Source organism: Malus sylvestris, chromosome 11 (assembly GCF_916048215.2).
Source record: "Malus sylvestris chromosome 11, drMalSylv7.2, whole genome shotgun sequence".
In the NCBI taxonomy this organism is placed as follows: Eukaryota; Viridiplantae; Streptophyta; class Magnoliopsida; order Rosales; family Rosaceae; genus Malus; species Malus sylvestris.
In genome coordinates, this window is record NC_062270.1 from 36,935,801 (window position 1) to 36,959,849 (window position 24,049).

The 24,049-nt window shown below is 38.5% G+C and overlaps 4 protein-coding genes across 4 annotated transcripts; 1 reads left to right on the plus strand and 3 right to left on the minus strand.

Moving 5' to 3' along the window:
* Positions 1-3,990: 3,990 nt before the first annotated feature.
* On the minus strand, positions 3,991-8,034 carry LOC126590014 (kunitz type trypsin inhibitor 106-like). Its single transcript, XM_050255483.1, has 2 exons — positions 7,862-8,034; positions 3,991-5,586 (listed from the first exon to the last, which is right to left on the minus strand). Exon 2 carries the CDS (start codon positions 4,796-4,798, stop codon positions 4,184-4,186), a length of 615 nt encoding a protein of 204 aa, XP_050111440.1. The 5' UTR covers positions 4,799-5,586; positions 7,862-8,034; the 3' UTR covers positions 3,991-4,183.
* Positions 8,035-9,319: 1,285 nt separating this feature from the next.
* Positions 9,320-12,777, minus strand: LOC126590015 (50S ribosomal protein L13, chloroplastic-like). Its single transcript, XM_050255484.1, has 4 exons — positions 12,399-12,777; positions 11,666-11,851; positions 9,924-10,094; positions 9,320-9,667 (listed from the first exon to the last, which is right to left on the minus strand). Exons 1-4 carry the CDS (start codon positions 12,702-12,704, stop codon positions 9,551-9,553), a joined length of 780 nt encoding a protein of 259 aa, XP_050111441.1. The 5' UTR covers positions 12,705-12,777; the 3' UTR covers positions 9,320-9,550.
* A 724-nt stretch (positions 12,778-13,501) lies between these two features.
* Positions 13,502-17,641, plus strand: LOC126590016 (protein VTE6, chloroplastic-like). Its single transcript, XM_050255485.1, has 5 exons — positions 13,502-13,963; positions 14,469-14,722; positions 16,355-16,478; positions 16,582-16,686; positions 17,181-17,641. Exons 1-5 carry the CDS (start codon positions 13,541-13,543, stop codon positions 17,274-17,276), a joined length of 1,002 nt encoding a protein of 333 aa, XP_050111442.1. The 5' UTR covers positions 13,502-13,540; the 3' UTR covers positions 17,277-17,641.
* A 1,617-nt stretch (positions 17,642-19,258) lies between these two features.
* On the minus strand, positions 19,259-21,208 carry LOC126590017 (B-box zinc finger protein 22-like). Its single transcript, XM_050255486.1, has 3 exons — positions 20,772-21,208; positions 20,253-20,663; positions 19,259-19,738 (listed from the first exon to the last, which is right to left on the minus strand). The coding sequence occupies exons 1-3, from the start codon at positions 20,946-20,948 to the stop codon at positions 19,457-19,459; spliced, it is 870 nt and encodes a 289-aa protein (XP_050111443.1). The 5' UTR covers positions 20,949-21,208; the 3' UTR covers positions 19,259-19,456.
* Between the last annotated feature and the right edge of the window lie 2,841 nt (positions 21,209-24,049).

Consider the following 24,049-nt stretch of genomic DNA (forward strand, 5'->3'; position numbering starts at 1 on the left):
CTTTTCCAACAAGTTTGTCAACAACACATAAAATAGGGAATTGGATCCTCTCCGAGGCAAAGCCTCGGGATCCTCCTGACCGAATAACACGGACCGTTGGATTTTGATCCAACGGCTACAAACAGAGGGTCTCTTTAAAAGTTATAATAATTGTAGCCATGTTAGTGGGTCAGGAGGATCCCGAGGCTTTGCCTCGGAGAGGATCCAATTCCATAAAATGGAAGGCAAAGTCTCCCTTTTTATTTCTTTATTTAAACAATTAATCACAAGTACATATTAGTTGCCAGAATTTATTCATCAATAATTAAGATTAAAGGAACTCATCGGCTCCATTATTATAATATACTGTATATTCAATAATAATAATTTGTGTCTTCATCCTTTGTACTGAAAACAACTCACAAGACTGATACATGTTTGTTGAGAAAAAAAAAAAAAAAAAAAAAAAAAAAAGCCCACCGCATCCAAGTGCCATGCATACGTTGAATGCTTCCAGATCCCATGCATGCATTAAAAAAATAATAATAGAAAAAGGGGAAAAAGAAGAGGACCACCACATGAAGTCTTAAACTTGGAAATCCAAGTCGACAAAGAAGAAAACGGGAACAAAAAAATAATAATAAAAATAATATATATATATATATATATAAAGGGAGAAAAGAAAACACATGTTTCTTTCTACAAAAAGGGAGAAAACGTGGAGCAAAACTCCCCATCTTCTGCAAAACGTGGAAAGTTTTCTGCAAGATGTGGAAGGTTTTTTGTAGAGACGTGGGAGGTTACACAGTCATTGGGAGAGGGTGGCGAAAAATATGGGCTCTATCTCCCCCACGTAAAGGCTTCAGAGGCTTCCTATGATGCCTATAAATAGGCATCAGTCGCAGTGGAAATGGGGGGGGGACGGAAACAAGAGAGGAGACGCTGCAGAAATTGTGAAGCACAGAGAAGACAACAGAGAGGCAAAGCAAGAGAGCAAAGGTACAACAAAGGAAAAGAAAGAAGAAGAAGAAATCAAGAGTTACACGCAAGAACAAAGAGCAGGAAAAGCTACACAGTATTTGAAGGTATAAAGCCATCTCATTTAAATTTTTTTTGGGTTGTTTCCTTCTTCTGCTTTGTAGGAAGAAAATAGGCACTTTGCTTCTTCAAACTTTTCCCACTCCCCAGCATTCTCGAGTTGCAGTCCAACAAAGCCAACGAAATCACCACTTCTGCTCCCCACCGCTGCAATTTAATCCCATGAATTTCTTCGGGGTCTAAACCACCCCGTGAAGTTCCAATCAAACCTGAAAGAGAAGGAAAAAATGGAGATTGTAAGTTCTGCAAAAAGAAAGCTACGAAATAAAAAAAGGAAGTTGTCTTCAAAGTTGCTGGGAAATTTCTCTTCTCTGCTCAACCGATGACAGCAGGTGCTGAACCAAGCAATCAAGCAAACCGCAACACCACCACTCTTCAACCGTTGTTTCCGACAGTCCTTCGGAAGAAGCCCAAGGGCAGTGCCATCCGCACTCCGAGGACGGTGAGTGATGTAGTTAGGCACGTGGGTCCAGACCATCAACAAATTCGACAAAGGCTCGTATGAGAAGATGGTAGCAATGGTCAGTGTGAAGAAGTGAAAGAAAAAATGCAACACCAATCGCCATGAGCCATCCCCATCCCACTGACAGTGGCGAGAATAACCCAAGGCCTTCAGAAAATGTGGAAGACATCTGAAGGCAAGAAAGCCGAGAATTTGGGAAAAGAGACATGTCCCCAGGTCCAAGGATGCAGCGGAAATGGTTCTAAAGTTGCACTTTAAAACAGATTACAGAGGCTCAAAGGCTCTCTGTGAAGCTCCTGCAGCCTCTTGGGTGTCTAAAGAAGTTTTTCGACACCTCCCTTCCTCTTTTCAGAGATGCAACGGAGAAGAAGCCGTCACTCTGCACGTTTGAACAAGTGGAGAACAAGAACCCAACATGCCCAGCTATGGTCCCGAGCTTCTATCGGTCGACGAGCCATGGTCGTCTTCAAAAAAAAATTTTGCGTTCTTCATTGAGACAGAAACCCGAAGAAAGCCCAACCAAAGAAGAATAGGCGCTAGTTGCCACTGACCAAGTTTCATTCGAATTCCTGTTTAAATTAGGAATTGAAGAAAAAACAATCTCCAACAAGCAAAGATGATTCGTGATTTTAGTCGAAGACTAGTTTTACCCCTGTGAAGACAAATCCATGCAGGCAACGGAAAACTCAAAAGAAAGTGCTTGTTTGTTTTTTTTTTAAAAGGCTAAGCACGTGGCACCTCAAAGATGAAGCAAGTTATTGTCAAATGTTGGGCAAAGCTAAATTCAAGGTTGAAGATAGAAAAAAAATGTTTAAAACTCATAAGGAAGAGAAGAAGAGTTCCAGACCAAAAAGCTTTTGTCACATCAAAAGTAAAGTTAAAAAATGTTGATGTGGTATTCTTTTCCTTGATAGCAAGAAAACCACTCACGTGGAGGACAAAAAGAAGTCGTGGAGGACAAAAGAAAGTCATGGTTCCCCATTTAAATCATGGGACAAAGTCTTATTGGAATTTGGAGAGCTTTAAAGTCAAACAAAGAAAAGAGTAAGGCTTGCTGTCAGATTGGTCAGAAGTTTAGGTCAGATAGGTTTGAAGTCCCATGTTTTGAAAAGTTCAAAGAAAAATATAAAAAGGGAGAGGAGAAATGCTAACTGAAATTAGCATCTCACATGGAAAGTCGCTCACGTGGGGGTCAATAAAGTTATGGGAGTTCTTTATGGCAATTTAACTTGTGCCATTTCAAAATTGGATCCCATCCTCTTCGAACCATTAAGGAGACATACGGCAATGACAAAAGAAAAATAAAGAAAGAAGAAAAGCAAGGGACTCAAAGTTTACAAGACACAAATGCCACAAAATCCCGTCAAACTTCAAATGGCACGAAGCCATATCAAGTATTAAATGGCACAAAGCCGCGATGAGTCTCAAAATATAACGAACTACGCCGGTTTGATTCCGTTAAGGATACGTAGGCAGTCTCATATCAAATTTTAGACGCAACCGTAAAGCTGAAACGAATCCCTGGTTTATATAAACTAAATTCACTCCTGCTACCAAATACCAAAATGGCATGAAGTCGAAGAAAAGTTTCAAAGGGCACGAAGCCGCAATCAATCTCAAAGGCACGAAGCCGTATCAAGTATCAAAAGGGCATGAAGCCACAACAAATTTCAATGGCATGAAGCCGTATCAAGTATCAAAAGGGCACAAAGCTGTAACAAGATTTAAATAGCACGAAGCCACATTATGCTCCTCGCCCGCATGAGCTAAAACTGCACAAGGCATCAAATCCCAACAAGTACCAAATACCTGAACTACGAGTGACTTGATCCCTCAAGAGGGTACGTAGGCAATCTAGGATTCGACCTAGGTGCAGTCACAAAATCAAACAAACACACAAATCCTCAAGTTATGATTTATTCAAATTAGAATCAAAGGGTATGCCTTTCCAAAAGAAAGGTTGTAATTAATAGGCGTGTAGCCTAGAATGAGTCGAACTCGAATTAATAAAACCCTCTTCGAAAAAATGAACGAGGGTGAAATTATGTCGAGTGAATTATTTGTTTACATATTATGTACAATTTTTGCTCAACAATGTTAATACCATTATTTGAGTCTCGCTTAAATATATAAATTAAGGAGTGGATTTGTCTATTAAAGAGGCACATCACCTTAATCTGAAAACTGTCCCTTGAGCTTACTTTAGACTCGTTGAGGTAATTAACTCCATAATTCTTGTCTACAATATTATGTTCGCTCATAGTTTACAAGAAATCTACTATACTCCGACACTTAGAGCTCTTAAATTCAATCAAATGACTAAACCAAATGAATATTGTAGATGTAGTCTGCCATGAGTGACCCACGTTAAGTTAGAGTGTAGTCTTTTGTTGGTATATAATTTTACTTTCTTCGTCTCAATCGCAAATTTTAACATATTCAGAAGAAAATTTATAATGTACGTAAATCTCTTTTATTAATTTTATCTTTATGATAAAAGTACTAATGGCAACTTACATATTACACATCAAATAAAAATTGTTACAAGAGTATGTAAAATGGGAAGAGAAGGGTATACAGAGCCCTGTTAATAAAACAATCAACCCTAAACAAGAGTGCAAATTATTTAAACAAATCGATCCCTTAAGCCCTCCTCTCAAACACAACAGGAAGCACAGAACCATCTAAGGCCACCAACCTCTTTCCATTCTCAACCAAAGCACCGATGGGCCCACAGTTGCTGAACCTACAAGTGGGGCACACTTCAGTGGGACACCACCTCAGACTGTAGACACCAGCTCTCTCTGGCTCCACCCTATTTATCATAAAATAGCTTCTAAGAGGCAGCCCTTCAGATGCAGGTGCTCCGGCGACAATCAACCGCCTTTGGGTGACTCTATCAGTCTCACCCACCTTCCATGCAGTCGAGGACACACATATTGTGGACGCAGAAAATGTGATCATTTGGTCACGGCTCTCCCTCACCACAGTTGCTCCCGCGGCAAATGGAGCAAAGGTCACGGGTAAGCCCTCGGGGCCTGAGACGTTTTCTTGACCTACAAAGAAGGGACAGGAATTGTTTCGGTTGATCAGAGTGAAACGGCCTCCGTTGTCGGTTATGGCGGGTTTGATGTAGTAGTCTACGCCGGGTTGAAGAGCCCGTCCGGCGGTGTCGAGCACCGGTTGGGCTACGGTTGCTATGGCCATGGCTAGACATATGCAGCTGATGAGGTTTCCAACCGACGTGGGGTACATCATGATGTGAGGAAACTAAGTTATTTGATGGATTTTATGAATTGTGAATGTTTGCTAAGGCATGTCACACATAGTATTTATAGAGCTGTGGTGAGGGTACGTACGTGTGAGATGATGACGTGGAAAACCAAAGTCAACTAGGCTCATCCAATACAATAGTATACTTGCATGCGTGAATATACAACTAAGCTTTATTAGTGGTGTCAAGGGGGTGGTTTTTTTTTTATTTTTTTGGTGTAAACCGTCTCCTTAATCTTATTTTGCAAAAAAAATGTTTTCACGACTCGAACTCATGATTTTTCGGTCATAAAGGAACAACCTTTCTTTGATCCAGAGCATGGCCCTTAAAGACCACGACTCTAACTCTCAACCTTTCGGTCACTAGACAATGAGGTTATTAATTAAACGTTAATAAGCATACTCATTTTTATTAATGACACATGGTACAAATAATTAATTATCAGCGTTACTGACTCAATTGCTATTGGAAAAAGCTGTTGGGTTAATAGTTGGTGCTCGTATCCTAAACATGCGACAGAAGAAACGTTAATAGTTGACATCGAAGTATGAACTAGTTAATAAGAAAGCATCACAGGCTGCTACAGCCTACACTCATCAATTTGGAATTTGGTGAGCTCTACACGTCCGTGGCGGTGGGCTACTTTATTTGAATCCTTCTTACTCCTTAGGGTTTCTTGTTCAAGTATCTAGGTGTCACGCCCCGATCCTGACATACGTCCAGGATCGACACGTGACGACACCAGACCCGTATCTCTAACATACTCCGCCTCCTGAATATATACAAAGTATCATTCAAGATCCAGATGCACAATAATTTTTCGTATACTTTATGGCTGCATCTAACCTCTTTGTTAGACTGCCTACGTACCCTCATTAGGGATCAAGTCATTCGTAGTTCAACTTAGCTATAACTTGACATATAACACAGTCTGTTCAAGCCAAAATGCATAACATTCCTCAATCAAACATTTTGACTTGACAAACATGAATTATTCGATACAAACTACATAACAACCCGCATGACAATCAAGGTTTCTATTTCATCCATCATATCTCAACATAAAATAGATATTCATATCATGTAATATATCAAAGAATCAATAAAGCATAATAGTATCCTCTAGTCGTATTGATCACTGATCTAATCATTTTAATAACGATCATATTCAACATCCTTCTACAATCATCTCAAGTAACCCATTCCATGATATCAAGGAGGCATGATATTAACATTTAATTATGTTAATCAATCAATTAGATCACACCTCAATGCACAAAATTAATAAAAGGCTTCTACATAATTCCCTGCCTGGATTTCAAGTAATAACTTGATAATTCTAATTTATATTCATAAGATCTATTGTGGGTAAATCTCATTCACTCGAATCCAGGGAACAAGTCTAACTTATGGAAATGAGCAAGAGTAGGGATTCCAGACCACTCAATGAAATCCAAATCAGGACACTATTCCGGACCATCACTCAACAAAATCCGAGTGGATACGATTCCGGACCATCACTCAACGGAATCAAGCAAAGGGCCGAGGAATATAGCAACGGCTAGAAGAAGCAATACAAGGACCAAGTACTCATTTTAGAAAGCTGAACGACATGAAACAAGCGCAAGTACTAAGTTTATAGCGACTCAACGAAGCAAGATCTGAAACGATATTGAAACAACAAATCCCCATAATAGTGGGTTACCGGTCCACTGCTAGCCCTCACTTTTTATGACAGCAAAACAATTATGCCAATCAACCACATTTCAAATATGCACGTCAATCACAGTTCACAATTATCATCAGTAGACTCGTCAATTCACGTTTAATAACATAAATCAATGGCAAAATATATAGAAATCACATTTATAAAACCAAGCCACATTTACAAATGATATTAATATAAGAATTCAAGGTAATAACCATCTCACATATATTCAAGTCACTCTCTAATCAATGTAGGCCCACTGTACCTCACTTAGTAGCCCGTAGTGCTTCTCAAATGCTTCATATATTTTGATTAAGATGCAACATCCAAACAAAGTTTCAAGACATAAGATCCGAACAAATCTACAGAGAAAACATGACACACTCCTTCATAGTCTTGTGGGCAAATGCTATCACCATTCTAATCATAACACACACTTCCTAAGGCTAAAGATTAATTTCCGAATATATCAAACATGATGCATCAACTTAAGCACAATCAATTAAGAAAACCATAATATTGACCCAAAATCCAAATTTGACAAAGTAATCGAACTTCACAAATTCCATAACAAAAATGCATCCCGAGACCCATAATACCATACCACCATTCCTACTCTTATTCACAAAGATTCAAAAGAAAGACAGTATTCTACTATTCTTTGACTTCTCTATTGATTAAAGAATATGTTAGGCAAAACATAATTTTGTTTAGCACATTCACAGAACTTGACAAATCATACTGCTTTTGAGAACCGAAGTAGCAAATTACCAGAAGCTAACACCCAACACACCAAAGTATGTTAACGAAAATGTGGCCTCAAGCGGAAGCTACCCATTTATATTTCAGGCACCAAAAATATAGAATGCTTCACAACATCTCGGCTATTTAACCACAAACTGAACATCAAAACTGAATAATTTACGATTTGAGGATCGAAAATCACATTTTAGCTAAACATTGAACTGCCATCTCTTCTACACTTTGTACATTTACACCTAACACCCACCACCACATGAATTTTCATTAGAACTTTATTCCCGACGAAAACTATAGTAGCATACCACCATTCATACTCTTGTTAAAAAAATTCAGCTTCCAAACCCATCAAAATTCACATAAAACCACAATTTGAGATATGGGTATTATACAGGAAGCAAACCAATCTAAAACCAATAAAATTTCACAAAGTTATCGAATTGGGTTGGATTTGGGGATTTGATTTGATCCAGTAGGAATCCAACATTGCTGGGTCATCATAAAAATCAATACCAAAAAAAGAAAGAAAAAAAATCGAAGAATTACAAAACTGAGAGATGGGAATGTAAGAGAAACTAACGTGGAAGAAGATGTTCTCCTTGAAACACTGAATCAGAGTCAACGGAATCGAGGGTACTTCTCTTTCTCTCGCCCTCCGTTTTTCTTTTTTTCCCATGGCAGCTTCTTCTTTTCTCTCCCCCTTTTCTTCTCGATAGTTCTCCCTTTTATTTATTTTTTTCTTTTGTGGGTGCACGGGTTGACAGAAATTGGGGGAGGGCCACTCCCGTGGCTTTCTTTATCTTTTTTTTTTTGTTTTTTTAGAGCAACACAACTTCAAATGTCTGTAATTATACCGTCAAAACTCGGACTCGCAAACGGCTTTCACTTGTGCATTTGTGGGTTCGAGATCTATTTAAAAACAGTAGTTAAAACTTTGAAAAGTCAACGAAAGATAAAGATTGATTTCGAAAATTCAAACCCGATAACTATTCGATTTAATTCTCCAAATTTACAAAATTAAAATTAAATAATAAAAATAACGTAAACGTGAAATACGAACTTAAATTACGAGATACATAATGAATAGTAAAATTCCGAGGACGGGATTTCACACTAGGCATTAATTTATCAAGAAAATAATTACAATTACCTTTAAATTTAAAATTTAAAATTAAGGGATCCTGTAATTGCAGCCGTTCATCGTACATCGTACGGTCATAAATCATTTGAAATTTTAAATTAAATATAAATAATACCTAATGAAAACTGACCGTACGATATACGATGAATAACTACGATCACGGGAACCCCAGGAAAAGAATCCGGTGAGGATCCTTTTCCTTAAATGAACACCACCTCAATGAGTGATAAAAGGATGGCCCAATGTGGCTACTCGGTTTGCGAGTTTCAAAATGAATGTTTACCATACGCAACTCTACTTTTGCTTTGCAAAGAGACTAGTTTCACAATTCGAAGATGTGACATTTCAATCATAAAGAACCAACATTTCCGTTGCACCAAAGCTCGCTTTCACCTCAATGAATGATGTTCCAAGGAGATTAGAATCCAAGGGGTGTCAATGTAATTTTATAAACTTAAAGAGTTATGTGAAAACACAATAAATCTCAAAAGATGTTACTGAAATTAATCCTCCCAAAGTTGCCATGTACAATGTACAACAACGTATCCTGCCCACCCTCCTCGTTATTCAGAATCCGGAACGAGACATTCCCACTGCAGGACCATCGTGATCCAAATTCTCTTCCATTTGCTATGAGCGTATGTAATCTCGCCACCTTTGTCTTTTCTTGTCATGAGTTTGGCACAGTTACTTGACCATATTCCACCACGAAAATCGGAAAATGCATTCTTAATTTTGTTTTAGCCAGACTACTCATTGCTAATAACTCTCAAACGTGTAGTTTGGCTATGGAACAGACTATTGATATCTCATCAATAATGTGTTAATATCATTGATGCCAATAAAACGCATCGATATTTTTTACAGCATCGATGCACATCTGTCATGCACACAGAATTTCTGCTGAAACGTGTTGTAACATAATTTCATCTTCGTGTTCAATTACATAAGAGCAAATGAAACCTATGGAAGCTTCCGACCAGATTCAAGCAAGCCTCTGATTGGAAACGACATCTACATGCAAAAAATATAAACATGAAAAAAGCCGGGTTCTAGCCAATGATTTTAAGCATTAAACTCTGCCCAGGAAATGAAATAGATGAAGTGCTGCAGAATCCAGCTTCAAATCTACTTCTGTTTTTGTATTCTTTTGTCCTTAATCGGCAGCTCCACTGGCATCTGGGCTTCATGGGGATGATCTGGCCCCTTGTACACCTTTAGGTGGTTGAAAAGCGCTCTCCCGAGCTGCAAGAGCGAGTTTGTTTTAGAGGAAATATTCAAAACGGACAATGCAGAGCAGTAGCAGAGTGAAAAACAATAGTAAAGCCAAGCACAACAGTCATGCAGAGAGAAGAGAACCCCTAAACCACTTGCATATACTTTTATTATGAATGAGTTTTGTAGTTTCAATGAAATATATGCAAATGAAAGATATAGCTTTCTTTTGTGTATGTGTAGGCAATAGGCATGTAGGAAGATAACTTTGAGTACAAGAACTCACCCTCCCTTTCGGAAGCATGCCACGAACAGCATGTTCAATAATCCTCTCTGGGATTCTCTGCTGTAACTGGTCAAACGTTTCCACTGTCATACCACCTGGTCGTCCAGAATGCCTCCTGTAGAGTTTTTGGTTCCTTTTCTTGCCAGATACAGCAACCTTTTCAGCATTTACCTATAAATTTCAACACAATCATCCACCAAAGCATAGAAGTATTTGAAGCGAAAATAAGAGAAACATGAAAAGAAGTTAGTTAAGCAAATTCCAGAACCTTGAGAACCAGAGAGAACAGCAATACAAGACTTGAAAACAAAAATGAAAAAAGGGTCTGCTAGAGACCCACAGCTTGAGAGAAGCATTTTTGGGCCTGCCCCACAGTAAAGCATATGCCCATCTGAGAATACAAAAATGATTTAACGCCAATTTTTTGGAACCAAAATGTTTTAAGACTGTTTCAGACTACATTGAGAGTAGATAATATTTATTAGGATTCGTGCATTTCTTCTTTGCTCAATCCCTGGTTACCTTCTTTATCATTTGATTTGTATGTGTGATTGTGAGATATTTTTTTGATGTTTGTCAGGACAAAGTATTATTAAAAAACACCAAGGGGATGTGAGACAAAGTACACAAAAATAGAAATGTAAAGATAACACAAAAACACTAATGGTGGAAAAGGATGAAGGAATATTTGGAGAACAGTCAAAAGCCTACACAGTAGAGAGTAAACGGTACATGAAAAGACCTTCCTTTCCTCTAGCACAGGAAGGGTATAATGAAAGAGATAGGGAAGTGCACTGGAAGTGAACTGGAAGTCGACACGAAATACAACCTAAAATAACCAGAATTTTAATAACACAACAGACAAATAAAAACATCACCCATTTTAACCCAAAGAATAACGACAAGCAGAGAAGAAAGCAAGGAACAATAATAGAAAAAGTGATTCTCACTAGAAATATCATTCTTAGCCTTCTATGAAAACTGCACCATTAGCAGTTATAAAATAAAAATACTATTTCTAGCCTTCTATGAAAACCTGCACCATTAGCAGTTATAAAATAAAAATACTAAATCTCGTATGTGCTTGAGTTCTTTATCAGTTTTATCATCACATTGTATGGTTGAAACCATACAAGTATAGTCACTAGACAATCATATAAATAGACTGGGAAACATTGGTAGCACCCCATTTTCTGGATTCTGGACCCACTTAGCTCCAAAACAATATCAATATCAGTAACCACAGCCAGTTCTCAGAAATCACATGACATAGTCTCACTTGGAGCACCAGAGGCTTCAGATTGTGTGAATACTAATCTTCCAGACACCCATGGAGCACCTCCAAAAAAAATTTACCAAGCCCAAGTCTCGACAAAATGATGAAGGAACCAAACAATTCCAAATATAAAGGGATAAACTAGCAGATTAAAAATTGGGACAAAGACTAATCAACTTCAAGGTACGTAGGCACATGGAAGAGAGCATAAAGATGCAAGCAGATACACTGTTAAAGAAGATCTAATGAAATTCTCAGCACAACAAGAATTATATCATTTCAATGGTCTCAAGTAAGGACCAGACATTGATCTAGAAATATCTAATTCCACACTAACCAAAACCTTAAGAACCACTCCCCAGCCAGAACCATACAAGTCAAGGAAGACTGTAATTTAGTCTGCATCTAGAGCAATGACAATGAAAAGAAGTATGTGCATAACTAATTAACTATACACTCCACATACCACAATGACAAATGCTCCCATGTCCACACTAGGGGTGTAGGTCACCAAATTCTTCCCACGGATGTAAATGGCGATTGTGGATGCCATTCGTCCAAGAATCTTGTCCGTGGCATCAACGATGAACCATGGCTTGTCAGTATTCACATGGTCTGCAGCTTTTGGATACCACGTATTATTCCAAATGTCCTGGAAAAAAGGAGTGGAAAACCTGAGTAAGGACCTAAGTGCATATCGACATTGCCTTCAAAGAAAAGTAAATATTGACATCAATAACTTCTAGGATAGCGTATTTACACAATCTTTAATCAAAATGTATGTATATATTATTAGTAAACAGACCCAAGGCATATACTCAAACTCAATAACCATGTTTGAAGAAATCAATAGAAGTTTCCTCCACACAAAATACACCAAGTTTTCTTTAAAACTATCCATTGGTCACAATTTTTCACATTGAAGACTACATAAGTTACTGTTTAAGCTAAACAAGCTTAGCAAACCGGCGTTTCGTAGAAATAAGCATAAAGAACAAGTCTTGAGCACACCCACCATTAAACTTCAAATCCTTTTTCTTCTTTGCTTTCTGGGTCCACATTTCTAACTCAAAATTTTCAGAAGCAAAATTGAAAAAGTACTTTTTTTGGCTACATTTTATCAAAAACCAAACACACCCCAATACACATACGTAATATATATGTAGAGATAGAGAGAGAGCGAGTGTGAGAGGACATACAGGGCCGTCGACTTCGTAGTCCTCGAACATCCATCGCTGATCCAAAGGGACCCGAACGAAGTCCTTAGTTTTACTGCTGAAGACCTCGAAGCTCCGACGCGGGGAACCTCCATTGTTGAAGCTGAGGTCGGTGGTGGAGGGAATCCAGAGCTTCTGTGGTGGCGCCACCGAGAACCCAACAAATGGGGTTTTAATGGGGGGTTTTGCGGAGGAGGAGAATGGGGGCTTTGGGGAAGAAGAGCAAGTGGAGGAGGATGAAAGCATGAAGGAAGAAGAAGATGAAGCTGCGAGCGAGAGTACGGACATTTTGATGTCTCAGAGTCTCACCCACTCCGCTGTGTTTCTGGGTTGGGTTTTGGGGAGTGTTTGTTGATAAAAAGAGGATAAGATGCTCGACTGGCAGATGAACGTAGGTCTAAACGCACCGCATCGGTATGAATTTTAATTATTTTTCCAAGAAACATAACATTTGTTTTTTCATTTAAAATTCTTCCAAGCGAGCCGACAAGTCTTGAATTGGTGGAGAATTGCGATTTTCTCTTGTACAAACGATATTTTATATTAAATTGATTTACAAATTCAAATTTTCAGAACAACTGAAATAATATATTTCTCTAATCAATATAGCTCAACCCTAAGTTTAATGTGATTTCAAGTATCGAACTTTTTTAATTTTCTAATTAATAAGAGGGGTGATTCAAATTTAACATAGAAAAATGTTTAGACAATGTTCGAGTTGATTAATGTCTCAAGTTGTACTTCATAACTGGCTATTAGCATAGTGATGTTTTTATGCGAATGATAAAAGATGTTTTCAATTTATATTTCTTTTTTCATTTCTTGTTGATGAAACAAGAGATTTTCTTTCGAGTTTGTCATTAAGTTTCATAATTCGAGTGATTTTGGAACCCAATTAAAACCTCAACTAAACTTCAAGTCATTAAATCGAAGATATTTTGAAATTGACTCCTTGTTAAATAAATTTGATATTTAATAAACAGATAATATTTTATAAAAAATAAAATAAAATAAAAAACATGGATGACCCAAATAACTTGATAATGACACGTCATATGGATTTTCCCCAAATACTTTACTTTTTTCTTCACACACTCACACCCACATTCAAAATACACAAAAAAATGGCATTGTCAGCAGCTCCCCTCCTCCTGCACATCAAACCCCCTCCAATTCCTTCCTTATTCCAATCCCAATCCCAATCCCAATCCCACCGCGTCTCCTCCTCCTCCCTCCCCATCCTCCGCACAAAATTCCTAATCCCAACCCACCCTCGCCACAGCAATCCCCCCAAACAAACAATGAACGGGCCTCCCGCAGCCAGTGTGCAGAGTGCTGTGTCCCAGGCAATGAGCCTGATCCAGTCGTCGCCTCCGACCTGGCAGTCCTCCGTCCTCAGCAACCTCCTGATCTTCCTGCTGGGTTCTCCAATTCTGGTCTCCGGACTCTCTGCCTCCGGCATTGGAGCTGCTTTCTTGCTCGGTACTCTCACTTGGCGCGCTTTTGGGTCTTCTGGGTTTCTCCTGGTGGCCGCATACTTCGTCCTTGTGAGTGAAAATTCTCTTGCTTTTATGTGTCAGAGTGTTTTTTTGGACATTAACTTTATCTGGGTTTTTATTTTTGTCTGTTTTCTGGTATAAATTGATTAATCTATTAGTTCCATAAAGCTTTCTGATAACTGGTATCGAACTCGTCATCCAGGAGAGTTCCTAAAACAAGAATATCGCTAGACCGAAATACTAAATGGCGATAATTGGTATTTGGTTTTATTTTCGTTATCAATTGCACTTTAAAGTTCTGTTCTTTTATAGATTTTGTTAAATTTCAGTTTATTTTTTTCTTTTTGAAATTTGAGTGAGGGATGCAAAAATTAAGGTGCTGAACCTTCATAGTGACAGTTGATAACTTGACTCAGTTCAAAGAGGATTTTCGTGAAATCTGTAACTTTGAGATTTAACAATTCCATGCTATTATGCTCATTTAATGAATCTAATTTCCGAATGATTTCGATTTCTGATCTTTCGTCATGGGGTTTTGTCAAAATCTTATCAGGGCACGGCAGTGACAAAGGTGAGGATGAAACAAAAGGAGGCTGAAGGGGTAGCCGAGAAGAGGAAAGGAAGGAGAGGCCCTGGCAGTGTCATTGGATCCAGTGCTGCTGGTTGTGTCTGTGCTTTCCTGTCAATACTTGGAATAGGAGGAAGCAGATATTCTCGGCTTTGGCAACTAGGGTTTGTTGCCAGCTTCTGCACTAAGTTAAGTGATACTGTCTCGAGTGAGATGGGAAAGGCATATGGAAAAACAACGTAAGTTTCTGTATTTGTTTGAATTGAGATCTTCGTGTCCATGTTGTTATAACTTATAACTGATCTTATGGGTCTAATATTGGTGTTTAATATTCAACAGCATCACATTTGGTTAATAAGTTTCATTTTTATTGGCATTACATAAATTAGCAACCCCAGAAGTTTCTAGATATACGGCATGTGATAGTCTATTGCTTGAAATTGTCATAGTTCATCTCTCTCTTCGTCTTTTCTTATTAGATTTTATACATCGTTCAGCTTTACATGCTCTGGTGATTTCTTACATAGCATTAGGTTTAAACCCTGTACACCATATGATTGACACATAAGGTTGCCTCAAATTCTGATGGGTGCCAAAAAGGAAGATAAATGGTTGTGCGTGGAACATTCCAGCAGTTTGGCCCAACCTAATGTCATGTGGCGCAACATTTTAAACATTAAAATAAGAAAAGTATGAATTACTGATAACCCTTAAACCTTTTCAATTTATGATCTGTTGAAAGTTGAAACCTTCAGTCGTCAATTGAATCTTGTGATGGCTTGTAGGATTCTTTTTAGGTGACTGAGTTATTCGGGAACAGGCCTGCAAAACTTGGACACATAATGAGAAGATGGTTCTAGTAGTTTGTCTCATTGATTGTGGTCCTGTCCATCAGTAGAAGAATGGACAACCATTACTGAAACTATATTTTGTTAGGTTTAGTTAGGCAATAGAATTGAGTAGACCCATAGTGTTCAAATAAATATGTAATGGCTGATACTATGAAAGTGCCTTAACCATGGTATGCTTGTAGTGGTTAATCTTTCATTGACAGTGTAACACTCTCGTAAAGTGGAACGAACATAAAATGCGTAATGATTTAGCCTTCAGGTGAAGTGAAACTAACATAAAATGCATAATGCTTTAGCCTTCAGGTACAAAATCATTTTAGTCTATTCTGCAGTTTCTAATGCAGGATGATTGCAGCATAGTGAAATTTGAAGCTTTAATTTTATCTTTTGAGTAGTTCTGGCGACATTCACCTCTCCCAGACCCTGCGTAAAGCGGGAGCCTTATGCACTGGGTACGACCTTTTTTTTTAGTAGTTCTGGCAACATAAAGAAGCTAGGAATTAAAAGTATCAAATTGAGAATTTGGTTCTCCTGATATTAGGTCGAGTCACTTGCATCAAGAACTAAACTGATGTGTCTTTTTTTTTTTTTTTTTTTTTTCATGAAGAATCTTAGAGCTTACAATTGAAATCGCTTTTCTAATCCAATTAGTTTTTTCTCAAGGATACACCTTGTAAATCTCTAGCTGCCTTATTTGCTACCAGAAATCCCAAACCCCCTAATATATACTGAAAGCTGCTGCCCCATAAAATTCTGCAACTCTCCCTTCCTAGGTCAGTTTTCTCGTTTGGGAAAGAATCCAACTAGTGTTGTCCTCATTTTTCTGCTAACTGGATAAATGTGTCTTTTTCCTTTTGGATTTTAGATAAGCAATGATTTGTTTGAGATCATAAAAAATTTAGTATTTTCTGTTACCCCAGATCCTGCGTAAAGCGGGAGCCTTGTGCACTGGGTACGACCTTTTTCTGTTACCCCAGATCAATTTAAAATTCCAAGAACATAATTTTGCTTCTTGACCAGGTACTTAGTTACAACATTGAAGGTAGTTCCAAGGGGAACAGAGGGGGCTGTGAGTGTTGAGGGAACCTTTGCTGGACTTTTGGCCGCTATCCTTCTTGCGTTTGTTGGTTGTGCCATGGGTGAGGTGCTGTTTACTATATACCCTTCATTGTTTGTGTGTATTATATTTTTTGTCTGTCGCTTTAACTTCTATGCATATAACACTCCTTGTACTTTTTCTCAAACAGGTAAGTGCACCTGAAGCAATGATATGCGTAATAGCATCGCAAATAGCTAATCTTGGTGAGAGCATTATAGGTGCTGCTCTTCAAGACAAGGAAGGATTTAGATGGGTAGGCAATCGTCCCAATCTTTGATTCTTTATATATCCTTTTTTAGTAACTTTTCTTGTGTATTATGTTCATTCTCTAATAAAGAATCAGTTTGGTATGTTCGGCCATGGCCGTTGAGGGTTTGCTCTTAGCATATTTAGGAGAACCAATGGCCGGTTGAGCTCGATTCATGGGTTTCCCGAGCATTTTGGTGAAATAATGTTGGATATGGGAAAGCATAGGGTTTTTTGTCCTGTTGAGGACCTGGTGATAGAATAGATGGGCAATCTGGGGAGCAACAGGAGGTTCCTCGAATAATAACAATATCATGATACATTTTGAAAAGCACTAGTTTCTTTGTGCTTTAGTGGCACAAATTCCCCTTCAAAAGCATGGAGGGCCCTAGATGTTACAGCTCCATTGTATATAATTTTCCTTGTAGGTTGTTCTCGGCTTCAATTGTGTGCAACATATTTCCCTCTGTTCTTACACCATGTCCATGCTCTATTTTACAGCTCAACAACGATGCTGTGAACGTCATAAACATATCGATGGGCAGCATTTTGGCAGTCTTGATGCGGCGGGTTTTGCTCCAGAACTGGAGTATGTAAATTGTCAAATCCATTAAGGCTGAAGATGCTTCTCTGATGTGCCCACCAGCTATGCCAACAAAATCAAACATGACCCATATTTTTCACACTGGCGACCGAAAACAGACCATTGCGCTCAACGTGGGAGACGGATTACAAGCATGTTATCTTATTTCTCAGATGGCGTGTTAACAATTTAGCGAGATTATGCTCATTGGAAAATATTTAGAAAATGCTTTGGTTCGATGTTGCCCTTCCCTAAAGAAAAAATGAAAGCTAGTTGAAATGTATTGGTGAACTATTTATCGTCGAAATGGTAAGGAATGTATGTACTATGGAAATTAATCTTTGAAGTAGTGAGAAATAGGATTATTTTGCATCAAGAACATCTTCTCTCTTATAATAACTTCCGTCGCATGTATTGCAGGTCTAGAATATCTATTAACTTTATTAACCTTCCAAATGAGACCTAATCGTAGGGTCAAGTCAAAATGAATTGAACAAGATGGGTACCAGTCGAACAAATTTTTGTAACTGTCACATGGTGCTACTAATTCAGAAATCCGCCTTAATTGGGTTGGAATCTCACCATTTCTTGGCGGCCTTTCATGCAACCATGCCAAACCAAAACAAGAACTCAGACCAAACCATCCAATTTCCTCTAACAAAAACAGAAGCAGCCAAGTAGAAATTGAAGGCGCTGAAGGTGACAGCAAAGGATAGAAGCAGAGCGATCGATATGAGAGGCTCTTGGAACTCATCGTCAAGGAAGCCAAGAAAAGTGTCCACCTTCCTCGAGAAGAAGAAAACTAGATGCAACGTTTACTGTTCGTTCTAACAGGCACCAACACAGAATTGGTAATGTTGCATTTATCCTATAGCGTTGATTCGAATGGAAATTCATCGGACAAAAATCATGTACACAGTTAAGGTGTAACAGACTAAAGGGAGGACAGAAAACCGCCTTAAACCATTCAAATCGACCAAAACCAAACCAATCCGAGCAGTTCAATTCGAATTTTACCCTAAAACAGTATAATCACAAACCGAACTGAACCATTCCTAAATAGTTGGTTTGGTTTGGCCTCTACATGAAAGCCACCAAAACCGAGTCCAACCCGTGAAACAGACAATACAGGAAGCCTAATCAAGGGATATTATCCTCCATGGCAATCCTACTTCTGGCTGGTACTAGCAGGCCAACCATTGAAGTATTGATCCTGCCATGTGAAATGTTTTGTCCCACAATTCAAACATGTAACATGTGCTCTTCTCCTATCTTTGTGCAAACAGGTTGTATATAATTCGAATAATAGAAGCAATTTGATTTGAAACATTCCTAACATCAAAGGACATGAGGCACATTAACCCTTAATGTAAACAAAATTACAAATCAAGATTTGACAGTACATAGCATAATAAAGTAGTGGTAGGCATGGGGCTGGGGATTAAGAATATCATCAACAGGGAAGAAGCACAGAAATTTCTAGTCGATCATATCTGATATCAGTCAAACAGCACCGCAGGGTGCGGTATCTCAAACGTATCAGGATACCGCCACCTTAGCATCCGAGTTGCATAAGAAACTGAAATCATAATGCATCACAGTTTTAACAATAAGAAATGAATGAACAAGCTAGGAGGTCCAGCCCTTGTGAGACTGCATGTGAAAGAGAGAAGCTATTGACATGACAAGAGAGGCAAAGAGTCATGGGCAGGTCATCAGTTGTTTAGATTGTTTAAGATAAGATGTCACATCAGCGGCTGAGTTTTTCCGATAGCACAAATGTACCTAAGGATATAGTAAGTAGCCATAGGTTCAATGTTTCTAAAACATTGACGAAGAACTAGTCTTGCCTAATCTCTCTATTTCTTAAAGAAGAAAACGTGTTTATGGACATTTTGAATTTCATGAGCAGGGTAACAACTCTGGACTTTTCTATCCGACAAAGGAGAACCTTTTAAATCTAAATGGGTAAAAATCAAATTGAATCTATATGCAATAACCGAATACAACTTGTTTATTTTTATTTTGCAGATTGATGTTTACAAACATTACAAGAGATGATGGGAAGTGGTAAGTAAGACATTATGTTGGGAACGGTACACAAAAGTACAAGCAGAGAAAGAACGGTACACAAAAATACTACATTATAAACACAACAAACAAACCCAGCATATGGTAATTTTTGTAGCAGGAACTAGAATTGCCTACGACGTTTTGAGATAGTACCATTATGTTGGGAACGAAGAGGGTTTTGCATTTGTGAGTGGCAAATGTCTGGAACAAACATTGTAGAAGAATCGGACGGATTCTGAAAACTTTTGGGCCAGTACAGTCCCGATGCTGTAGGTGGGGAAGGTACCTGTGGCACCATCCATGAGGTCTCTGGCACCTCACCTATGCACTCGTAGTCTACCAATTCCTCCTCAGATGATCTTAAAACTGGCGAGTCATACCCTCCGAGTTTACTGCAGTCAGCCTGGTATCACAAGAAAAAAGCAACATTATGCACTGCTATAAGTTAGAACGATAATGCTTAGAGAAATATGCCAAGGAGTAGGTCATCACTCATCACTCATCAGTCACAACCAAATTATTGAATTCTGTCAACTGCTTGCTGGCCTAACATTAGCGAGCGCTTCAATAATCACAAGGGCCTTGCAACACAACAGCAGTAAAAGCGGTTTACGATGATCTATAATACAAGCTTATAGGACATCTCCTTTTTGCAATTATGAAGTGCAATCTTATGAATCTCAAAATACTTGTCCATTGAAGAGTTTTAAGAACCAATTTGCAGTACTTCGCATTCAAATTTTCATGAAACCGAAAAATTGGCACCACAATTTCGAAAGGTTTCTCCAAAATAAATTGTTATTTGTTTAGTGTAATCAAAATAAAGAATGTATTTGCAACAATGCAATAGGATAACGATTGTTAAATAAATGAATAATTACAAGATTAGCACTGAACACAATGAGGCAGGCACACACCTTTGAAGATCCATTATCAATGTAGTCAAAGCTCTGATCAAGATCAGAGAATCCAAGAAACTCATCTATATAACATTGTGGAACACTCCCAGCTGCAGAACCACCGGTAAACGATATCCCTCCACCGGGCGGCGCGGCCGCCTTGCACTCCACATGCAACGGGTTATGAGTTTCATATCTAGACACAGAGGCAGACCCAGAATGCAACTTCATAGTAGAAGAAGACGCCCCAACACAAACCCCATCACCTTCGCCGGAATCCGGCTCAGCTGGCTCCGGCCCAACTTTGATTCCGGTCAGCAAGAACCTCCGGTGAGCCGACACGAAGCTATTAGCCGTGTGAACAGATACATCACATTTTCTACACAGCAAAGCTCGATCTTCTAAGCAGAAAAAGTACCCAACTGCCTCCTGCAATCATAAACTCAAAAATTCAAGCAAAACCCAATCCAAATTTCGTGTTTTTACGATCAAATTTCTCAACTTTTTCGATGTGGTATTCGAATCTTTGAAGTATACCTGGCAGATATCGCACTTGGGCATGTGGGAGGAGCACAGAGGAACCCTCTGGTGTTTGCTCGCGAGCTTGTTCGCTTTGTGAACCTTCTCGTCGCACGCCCAGCACAGCGCCGCCTCGTCAGCGCAGCAGAGGACGTTGGCCTCCGCCGCCTCGCAAACGTTGCACTGTATCTTCATCTCTCTCTAAACCCTTCCAAAATCTCTTCTCTTGTGAGTTTTGTTGGTGTTTCTCTCTCTACAGTAGAAGAAGGGAGGAGCGAGTGAAAAACGAGTGATCTTCTCGGAGGACAGCAAGCAATTTGGAGGTGTTACACGTGGAGGGATTTAACAAGTGTCGTGGCGTAGGAGGTCGCCGTTGCTTTGCAATTGTTAATTGCACGACTGTTTACAAATATCTTCGGGAGCGCAACTGACACTTCCTTCTGACAAACGAAAACTGACACAATGTAAACACCACAGGAACTCGCAAAAACCAAATGGCCTAGTTTCCGGACAAGGATTGTCTGCCCTTCGTAAGGATTGTCTGCCCTCCACTTCCAGTGCCCTTTCCATGCTCTTTTATTTTGTGTGATCACGGTTAAGTTATGTCAATATTTTATATTATTTTTTGTATATATATAATAAGATAAAAATAAATAGTAATATAAAATGTTAACGTGGTTTAACCGTGACTGCACAAATAGGAGGGCACGAAAAGGGCACCGGAAGTGAAGGGCAGACAATCATTATCCCTAGTTTCCAATAGGATCCTCTCCTGATCATTTTAGTGAGAATCTAAAAATTTTGTGAATTATATTCATTCATCGTATATCGTGTGATCGGTTTTTGTCAAATATTGTTTGTGTTTAATTTTAAATAAAAATATTTAAAATAATTTCTAATCGCACAATATACGATAAACGAACATAATTTACGAATTCTTAAAATCCTCGTAAATAAAATCCGGTGAGGGCCCGCATTCGCCTAGTTTTATAGTGGGCACGCCCGGAGCAACTGGGCATTATATGGAGGGTACCAAAATTAAAGAGAGGGCTCGTCCAAGGACTGGCATTGTTTGGTATGGGATGGTACACGTTCCTTGTTGAGGCTTTCAACTTATGTCACGTTTATTTAATGCGTTATCATATTAAAATAGATTGAATTGAAGATGAATTGAATTGAGAGAATATATTAGAATCGAACTTTTATGCAAGTTGTTTACTAAACTGTTTGGATGAAAATAGGAATAATATTGATTCCATAAAAATTGTTTGCCAAATAGTCCTGAATTGAAATTAAAACCAATTTAATTACTAAACTGCCCATTTAAGAATAAGAAATAGAAAGGCAGCGGCATTTCATTTTTTTTTCTTTTGTCAAAGGGTGGGTGGGGGATGGTTAACAAATTCTTCAAGACCAGGACCACGAAATTGGGGGCCAAAAGTGGAAGATGAAAGATAGTAGCATAAGCTTCCAACTATATCTCTATTCAAGTTTTGATCTTCTCATATAATGAGTTTCGATTTGATCATACTGGTTTGTTACTGGGCAATGTTTTAAAAAATGTTAGACACTAGTCGAGCAGGGTTGGAGCCTAGTGCCTAAGCTGGGCTAGGCAGGATCTAGACGAACTAAACAGTTTAGGCAAGTGACTTTTCTTAATTTTCAAATGCGTATGAATTAATGAGAGCAGTGACTAGTAGGAATTTTTAGAACAATCATTTTGATTGGATAGTGCGGTAGTGGTCTGATGGTGGTCGTGGAGTTGATTCCCATTCCCGCCATTCCCAAATCCACCACCTCAATGAGGAATTGAATTCCTTCAAAAGTACGAATCAGATTCCTTAATTTACATTGGGACCACATTAGTGTTCATTCCTGTTGGGAAGGTTAACGCAGGGTTGATCCGGAATCGGAATCATTCCCTCTGTACTCATTCCGATTCCATGTATGTAAACACATTTGATCCGAAATTGGATTCATTCCCACTCTACTCATTCCGATTCCATGTACGTAAACCCGCGATTAATGGGATGAGATGTAGGAACTAATTGAGGGTAGGTGTCCCTTAATTGTAGGACTATTGAGGCTATAATGCCTTATTTAATCTGCCTTAAATATCATCAATTATCAACTTTTGCGGTTGGAAATGCTTTAATCTGATACGTTACTTGTATAATAACACAGTAGTGCAAATTTGTTATTTGTAAAACAAAAATGTTACTCTATCAGTAGGGTAAATTTGTTATTTGCACAACAAAAACACTATTCTTATCATATTTTTTTATTCGCATTTGTACCACGTTTCTAATAGAGATGAGACATACATGTGCTGGTGGGCTCCACCTTTATTACAAAAGTGGTACGAATGTGGTAAGTGTAGCATTACTCTTCGTATAATCATATAAAATAATCCACAAACAAACTAGCAATTTAAATAAATTATGCATATCCATTTTTATCTCTCACATACTCCTCTCAATTTCCAACCATCAGATCAAACGTATTTAAGAAGTTTAATGGATAAAAATTAACAAAAATGTACCGAAAGTAAATAAATGAATGGCCCTAGAGATATGAACAGGATAACTAGTAGGAGGGTGTTCATTGAGGATGTCAAAGAGTGGGTTGTTGCCTATGGAGGCTCTTTTGGGCGCTACGTATTTCTCCTTCGCATGTTAAGGTTGTCTTGTTGCTTTCATCCAAGGATTTGAAGGCAGTTGTTGAGTTCCTTTTATAAGTGTTGTTTAAGTCAAGGTGCATTCAAAATAGTTGGTTTGAACATATTGTTGGGGAATGTTTGCTTACTTGAAATGAAAGTAAATAAATTACGCTAATATATTTGAAATTTGGTTCGTGATGTTCTTACATTTGATCATAGAAATTAAAAACTAAAAATGAAATAGTGATGAACTAGTCCCTTGATTTTTGTTTAAAAATACCAATTACATTTGAAATTTGTGAAAAATGTCGATATTTGAAAAGTAACTGATTATTGAGTGATGGAGCGGAATTAAATCGTGGTCATTAACTCGGTTACTTCTATGATGCGGTAGGACCGTAGAAGCTAGAACATGAACACGATCCATCATCTAGGCATGAATTTAGTTGGGGTCCAATTTTTCAAAATTTTTATTCTTTCGGTCCTACAAACATGAATTGGCAGAACAGCATTCGGATATAACTGCCGAACCATGGAGAAATGTTCGGTAGGTTCTGCCGACAGATATAAGGAACTTCGGTGCGGGGCTAAGAGAGAGTTGAGAGTTTGGGCTCGAGTCGGCCCATCACTAGATATT